The sequence below is a fragment of the Otolemur garnettii genome, unplaced genomic scaffold (assembly GCF_000181295.1).
Source record: "Otolemur garnettii isolate 467f Iridium unplaced genomic scaffold, OtoGar3 scaffold00111, whole genome shotgun sequence".
NCBI lineage: Eukaryota > Metazoa > Chordata > Mammalia > Primates > Galagidae > Otolemur > Otolemur garnettii.
This window is the reverse complement of record NW_003852506.1, coordinates 2,402,544-2,410,729: the sequence shown is the minus strand read 5'-3', so window position 1 is coordinate 2,410,729 and position 8,186 is coordinate 2,402,544. Positions and strand designations below refer to the sequence as shown.

At 40.6% G+C, this 8,186-nt stretch overlaps 1 protein-coding gene across 2 annotated transcripts in view; it reads right to left on the bottom strand.

Moving 5' to 3' along the window:
* Nucleotides 1-5,310: 5,310 nt before the first annotated feature.
* Nucleotides 5,311-8,186, bottom strand: part of TMEM50B (transmembrane protein 50B) — a 19,298-nt gene continuing 16,422 nt past the window's right edge. The window contains exon 5 of one of the 2 annotated variants that reach the window (XM_023517457.1): nt 5,311-5,578. In XM_023517457.1, coding sequence (XP_023373225.1) covers nt 5,533-5,578 — 46 coding nt within the window. In that variant the 3' untranslated portion in view covers nt 5,311-5,532. The remainder of the gene's footprint in view (nt 5,579-8,186) is intronic. The other variant, XM_023517458.1, reaches the window with a different exon arrangement.

The window sequence follows — 8,186 nt, the reverse complement described above, 5'->3', positions numbered from 1 at the left end:
TTGTGGCAAGTGCCTGTAGTCACAGCTACTTGGGAGGCTGAGGCAAGGGAATCACTTAAGCACAGGACTTTGAGGTTGCTGTGACATCACAAAGGGTGACAAAGTGAGACTCTGCCTCAAAAATAAAAAAAATAAATAAAATTGGTTTTCTGTGTGGCAAGCAATGGGACCTAGCCCACACCTCTTTTGGGCTTGGTAACAATGCTTTTGCTATTCTAAATGGCCTCCAATGTAGTGCTGAAGTGCAATTATTCCAAAGTGCAAGGAATCTGTGATGTGCCTTAGGGAGGAAATCTGTATGTTAGGGAAGTTTCGTTCAGGCAGGGGTTATAGTGCTGTCTGCCGTAAACTCTGTATTAATGAGTCAACTATATTAAATACCCTGTATGTCATTAAACAGAAACACACACAAAGCAAGGTTATCTATTGGTCAATTGAGAATGGCAGTGACCAGAGTTTGCTGGAGACTCTCAACTCTTTCTGCCTTCCAAGGGCAAAATAGTTCAGTGTTCACTAACTCAGAATTCACTATGACTTTATAGGACTAACCTACCAAGAATAAGCAGAATTGACTGTATTTGGAAAGCTGATGATGTTAGGGCAAAGGGAAAGCTTGCCCTTCATCCTCCGAAGGTTCACTGAAAAACCATCTCACAAAAGGCAGATTATTACAAGAAATAGCATACACATTTATTAAAGTGCACAGAAGTCTTATGAAATAAGATCTCAAAGAAATAGATGATGGTTGATGCTTTTATACCTATTGAGGTTACAGAAAAAAAGGGGCTCAGAGCATGGCCAAAACAAATTGAGGACTAAACTCTGACCACTATTTTTTGCTCCAAATTCCTTCCCGGGGGCTAGGAAAGAGTTACGTCTGCAAGCCCTCAATCTTGCCAAACAGGTCACTCTGACCCAGCATATGGCTTGGCAACCTGACTCTGGCATAGCATCACATAATGATCAGTAAACTTCTGTATTTATCATCTGTTAAAGAAAAAACTGAAACGGGCGGCACCTGTGGCTCAAAGGGGTAGGACGCTGGCCCCATATGCTGGAGGTGGAGGGTTCAAACCCAGCTCTGGCCAAAAACTGCAAAAAAAAAAGGAAAAAACTGAAACATTCCTTTCTGCTGACTCCAAATTTTAGATAAAGCCTTACTCCTTCAACCAATTATAAAGAATCTAAATTCACCTATCACCTGCAAGGCCCCACTTCAAGATAACCCACTTTATTGGGTTAAATCAATGCACGACCTCTATGTACTGATTTACATCTTTGCCTGTAACTTCTGCCTCCCTAAAACATATAAAACAGAATTACAATCTGACCACTTAAGAAGATTTTCTCAGGACTTTGTGAATCTGGGTTTTCCCTGGCCACAGTTACTCATATTGGCTCACAAGTATTTTACACCGGCAAGGTGTCCAACCCTTTTTGTCTTCTTTTTTTAATTGGAAGAGTGAGAGTTGTCTTGGGCCACATACAAGCACTAATGAAAGCTGATTAGCAAAAAAAAAAAAAATCCATGCATACTTTTCATGATATATCCAATACCACAGATAAGGAAAAACGTCCTCACAAAGTCAGCATGCTGCCCACAGGCCAGTAGGCTGGACACCCCTATTTACAGTTTGGTTTTTCCATTGACAAGTTTATGGTGGCAAAAAAGGTTATGGAAGGGAGAGGAGGATTGGTTAGCAAAGGTAGTCTTTTTTTTTTTTTTGCGACAGAGTCTCATTATGTCACCCTCTGTAGAGTGCTGTAGCATCACAGCTTACAGCAACCTCAAACTCTTGGGCTTAAGTGCTTCTCTTGCCCCAGCCTCCCAAGTAGCTGAGACTACAAGGCCTGGTTATTTTTTTGTTATGGTTGTCATTGTTGTTTAACAGGCCCCAGCCAGGTTCGAACCCACCTGCTTCCATGTATGTGGCCAGTGCCCTAACCACTGAGCTATGGGCGCCAAGCCTGGCAAAGGTAGTCTTATTAGGTAGATGAAACCTCAGAGATAGGAGACCTCAGAGAGAATAGATGGTAAATATTTCTTTCAGACCTTTAAGGTATCAGAGTCTCAGTTAATCATTCCTAGATCCAGACAAGGGAGGGCCTCAGAGAAAGCCTGACAGCATCAATGCAAATTTTCTCTACAGATGCAATTTTCTCCCACAAGACAACTTTTCAGCTATTCTTACATTTCCAGCCCTTCTGAATAGTCAGCATGAAATATGTCAAGGAAATATATTTTGGAGTGAAATATTTTGGTTTCCTTCCAAAATAGCCAAGATATTTTGGACTTGGTCAAAAAATCATAAGAGAAGAAAAATAAAGACTCTTTAGACATTAAACCATCAGGCTAGAAATACAAATTAGTGCCTTTTTAATACAACGAAAATATAATAAAGACTACTTCCAGGAAAATGGGGATGGGTTGTGAAAACAAAAATTGTGTCACAATTCTTTCAAGGTAAAAAATAACTCTATGATAAATAAGCATGTCCTGATTTTTTTCAGTAATTCTTTAGAAAAGCACTGAACCCTTTAACCTCATCAAGAGAGTCTTCTGTTTTAATACGAGAAAATAAATCAACAAAGTGATTCTAATAATACTACTTCAATTTCTAATCTTTCTTGTCTGAATGGATGATACAGCAAAGAAATTGCTCTGAAATAATAACACAGGCTTAACTTGAATATTGGTTGTGGGGCCGGGGAGACAGAGTCTTGTTCTGTGGCATGAGCTGGAGTTCCATGGCATCATAATAACTCACAGCAACCTCAAACTCCTGGGCTCAAGCCATCCTCCTGCCTCAGCCTCCCAAGCAGCTGAGACTACAGGAGCCCGCCTTCTTGCTCTTGCTCAGGCTGGTCTTAAACTCCTGACCTCAAGTGATCCTTCCACTTCAACCTCCCCTTCCCCGCCCCTACCCAAGTCTAGGATTATAGGTGTGAGCCACTCTACCTGGTCCCTCTGTTTTTTAATCAGTGGCAATAGCACAAGGAATACAAGGATCATAGAAATAGAGTAATAAAATAGAATGCTCTGGTAATATTGGTCCACACATAGACACTCAGATTCAATGGCCACTCAATCTGTGTGACAGGAGACCCTTATTAAAGCAATCATATGTAATTTTTTTTCTGTTGTTGTTGCAGTTTAGCCAGGGCCAGGTTTGAACCTGCCACCCTCAATATATGGGGCCTGCGCCCTACCCATTAAACCATAAGCACCACTCAATTTTTTTTTTTTTTTATAGAGCCTCAAGCTGGCACCACAGCTCACAGCAACCTCTAACTCCTGGGCTCAACGATTCCAGCTCAAGCAATCCAACTGCCTCCGCCTCCCAAGTAGCTGGGACTACAGGTGCCTGCCACAATGCCCAGCTTTTTTTGGGTTGCAGCCATCATTGTTGTTTGGCAGGCCCAGGATGGATTTGAACCCTCCAGCTCAGGTGCATGTGGCTGGAGCCTTAGCCACATGAGCCACAGGCACCGAGCCAATTTTATTGATTTATTTTTTTGAGACAGAGTCTCACTTATCACCCTCGGTACAATGCCATAGCATCACAGCTCACAGCAACCTCAAACTCCTGGGCTCTAGTGATTCTCTTATCTCAGCCTCCCAAATAGCTGGGACTAGGGGCGCCCACCACAATGCCCAGCTATTTTTAGAGCTGGGGTCTCGCTCTTGCTCAGCCTGGGCTCAAACCTGTGCACTCAGGCAATCCACCTGCCTCAGCCTCCCAGAGTACCAGCATTACAGGCATGAGCCATAGTGCCCGGCTTCAATCATAAGTTATTTTAAATGATTACCAAAGATTCTAGCTTTTCTAACTCAAATATCTTTAAGAGTGGATACTAACATTGTATCTTTTTTTAAATAAACAAACAGGAAATTAAATGATTTGTTCATAATTAAAAAAAAATTCATGGCAGAGTCAAGAACAGAAAAAAACAGCCACCGTTTATAGTCAGTCTTCAGAAAAATCCTCCATTAACCATTAGCATTTTACAAATCTGAGTAAATTATTTCCTTTATTTTATAAAAGTCTGAGTATATATTTTTTACAAATCTGAGTATATTTTTCCTTTATTTTATAAAAATAAACTGCTTCTTTCAGTGTACTTGAGTCACTGAAAAATGAACAGCAAATCAATTTTTATGGTTCATTTTCTCCAATAAACTTAACAATATTAGAAAGTGTGAGAAGTAATATTTATTGCAACAGATTATGAAAGTGGTAATAAGACAGAGCTTACTGACATTGGAAGGAAAACAACAACAAAGAATAATAAGATTAAACAAGCTGGTTATGTACACAAAGGCACAGCATTCCACAACTGCTTCATATTCTGTGCCCAGGAAGCCCTCTCAGAGAGAGGAGAGAAGTGCCAAATAAGGCTTGCATTAGGAACCGCCTGTTCTACCAATGATATTATTCTGCCTTAGAACAAAGGGCTATACAACACATCCCTCTGGATAAAAAAGTGCAACACAAAATCTGTGCTAACAAAGGAAAGCAAGGCCCATAGGAATACATTCAGTGCAAATACAGTATTTCAAACTCAGCAAAACAAGTTTTTGATTGGAGTATGAACTTTGAAGTTGGAGATATATTTCACAGGAACGTTCGCCCAAAGCTTCAGAGCTAGAGCAAAAAGATGACTTGCAGTTGGTAACTAAGTGGATAAAATACCTAATTTTTCAGTAGGTGATAATAATTCCCTCTGGAGTGCTTTATCTTTATTGTTCCACTTTTTGTTACATGGTTCATGCTTTTAAACTGCAGTTATCTCAAGCTTGCTTGCTACTGTATTGTGCAACATCAGATAATGGCGGGCTGTCAAAAGATAACCCAGTGGATAATTTAAGATGCTTTTATGAGAAGCATGCTGCTGAGCTGCCTTACAGTTTTTCTGCATTAACCATAAAAAACTGAGTTTATTTGATCATGTACTGTCCCATCTCAAAAAAAAGCCACATTGGAGGAATTCTTTTTAAAAGAGGCTTTCAAACTCATCCTTCAGCATTTAAAAAAATCTTCATTTAAAAGTCCACTTCTTTAATACATAAGAACAAACACTTTCCTTTAAAAAAAAATCTCATTTTAGGCCAAAATAAATTACAACTTGCTGAAATACCTTTTTTTAATGGCTCAGTGCTTATTCCAGATATATGGAGCTATTGTTTTCGGCACATCTTCAGAAATTAGAGGTCCTGAAAGAGTGGTTACCACTAGAAAAACATGATACAACCTACGAAGGGAAAATATTTAGCTCTAAGTCTCAGAAATAAAAAACTGATACTCATCATCCACTCTACATAGTCTTGTATTATGTACATATTAATAGTACCTATTCAAGGAAAAATAAGAGACAGAAATTTCATAAAACTATTTCAAAACTCAGAGCATAAAAATGTAAAGAAAGGAAACATTTAATATATAATCTATTCCATTTGGCAATGAGTACTGAGATAAAAACTTATCTACAAATAGAACGTAACAAAAGGAAAACGTGATTTAAGAAGTGATCTCAGGTCCATAGCTCTTCAGTTCTTCCAAATTTGTAGATCAGAGTGCTAGAAAGATATGAAAACAAATCATGAGGAAAAAATATAAGGAACAAGCAACACAGAATTCATTTTCTAAATGTTTTGAGAGGTACCTCACTGATCCTTTATATCAATTTCTCAAATTAAATTCAACATTGTGGTGGTAGTCTCAATTTGTTAATTTTGGAGTTTTTGGCCGGGGCTGGGTTTGAACCTGCCACCTCCAGCATATGGGCCAGTGCCCTAATCCTTTGAGCCACAGGCACCACCCTCAATTTGCTAATTTTGTAAAGCCGTTTGTTGACCACAATGTCTGAGCTTAACTAAGTATTCTTTCTTAAAGCGTAGAAAGTTATGACATAGGAAACTTGTTAAAAAAAAAAAGAGAGAGAGAGAGACAGAGACATTTCTCAAAGTGGGAGGCATTAGGCCATTTTACATCTCTAAGAGTCTACCATATCTGAGCTATAATCACTGAAGCATTCTGAAACAGACCATGCTGCAAGTTTTCATTCCTTTCACAAATAATTGTTGCTCACTGAGTACTTGCTATGTACCAGACACCTGGCTAAGTGCTAGAATGTGTCTGTGAGTCAAAATGGACAAATCTGCTCCATAATGGAGCTAAGGGTCTAAAAAGGAAGCAATTAAATAAATGCAAAACTCCAACTATAAAAAAAGTGCTATAAAGGAGCAGAACATAAGAGTAAAATATAAGAATTTGATCTAGTCAGAGAGGTCAAGAAAGGTTTTTCTAAGCCAGATGCTTAGCTCATGCCTGTAATCTTAGCACTCTGGAAGGCCAGGATGGGATAATCATTTGAGCTCAGGAGTTCGAAACTAGCCTGAGCAAAAGAGAGACCCCTTTTACTAAAAGTAGAAAAACTAGCTAGGTATCATGACGGGCACCTATAGTCCCAGATACTCAGGAGGCTGAGGCAGGAGGATTTCTTAGACCCAGGAGTCTGAGGTGCTATGATCTAGACTAAAGCCATGGCATTCTAGTCTGGGAGGGAAGGAGGGAGGGAGGGAGGAAGGAAGGATTTTTCTGAGGAACAGTGACTAAACAGAGACCCAAAAGAAGAATGATACTTATTTCAGCAAGGTAGGGAAGAGAATAAGGAGAGAAAAGCAGAGAGATAGGACAATCTGGGACTATGAAGCAGAACAGGCTGCCCTCCGGTGCTTAAACCTGATCTGGCATAAAGAAAGCACACAGGTTGGCCTCTGAGCATGATGCATGGTTAATGTGGCTGTTACTGTCCACCTGAGCACAACAGGTATACATACAAGGTTTCTGTTCACCTGTCACTTACACAGACTCATTTCCCAGCATTCATTTACCAAATGAATGTAGATTCATTTCCCACAGAGTACTCAATCTGAACTTACATTTAGTCCCTGTATTTTGCCTAAAATATATTCATGAAAACTTATAATATTCCACAAAGGGCTATTAGTCACATGCCAAGAAATACAGAATAGTAGAAACTAACAAACACTGTTCAAAACCAGGAATGCCAAGGCCACAAGAAAAGGAAACCCAGCAGAGCATTGTGGTCTCTCTGAGAGTTGAGGGAGACCAAAGTGGTTAGAGCTGACAAGGCAGCGTTCAGACAGCCACACAGAGGGAGCCCAGGAGACCCACAGGGAGTGGCCCTTCAGTTTATGCATGCGAGGAAACTACCAAGGCAAGAAAAGGACCACTGGAACAAACAGTTCCCAGGGGCAGCACCTGAGGCTCAGTGAATAGGGCACCAGCCCCATATACCGAGGGTGGTGGGTTCAAACCCAGCCCTGGCCAAAATGCAACAAAAAATAGCTGGGCGTTGGGCAGCACCTGTGGCTCAGTGGGTAGGGCGCTGGCCCCATATACCAAGGGTGGCAGGTTCAAACCTGGCCCCGGCCAAACTGCAACAACAACAACAACAAAAAATGGCCGGGCGTTATGGCAGGCACCTGTAGTCCCACCTACTCGGAAGGCTGAGGCAAGAGAATCACCTAAGCCCAAGAGTTGGAGGTTGCTGTGAGCTGTGACGCCACAGCACTCTACCGAGGGCAAGGGCAACAAAGTAAGACTCTGTCTCTTAAAAAAAAAAACCAGTTCCTAGAACTCCTACATGGATGGAAAGAGTTTGCACTCTCACAAGCAGAGTGGAGAAAGCTCAAAGTACATGGAGCATCACAAGAACACTCAGAAGATATGACTGCCTTAGTAAAGGGACAAATTAGCCCTAGACTAAATAAAGCTACTCTGGTTCTGCCTAACAAAGCTTTTAAGCTTACTTTCAAGCAAGACTCAATAGGATCAAGATGTTTGCAACTGACACATCTGCATCCCAAAACAAAGCTCAAAAACACTTAAAGGAATACCAAATTGCATGCAAAGTAGCAAATATGTTAACATAGATCCAAAATAAAAGGTAGAAGCTGAAATGATCAACAGAACAGACCCAGAAATAACATAATTAAATAAACATTGAAATAGTTGTAAGCAAACTATATGTTCAAGAAGGTAGAAGAAAGCAAGAGCATGTTAAAGAGGGACATGGAAAACATAAGGAACACCCAAATCGGCTCGGCGCCTGTGGCTCAAGCGGCTAAGGCGCCAGCCACATACACCTAAGGTGGCGGG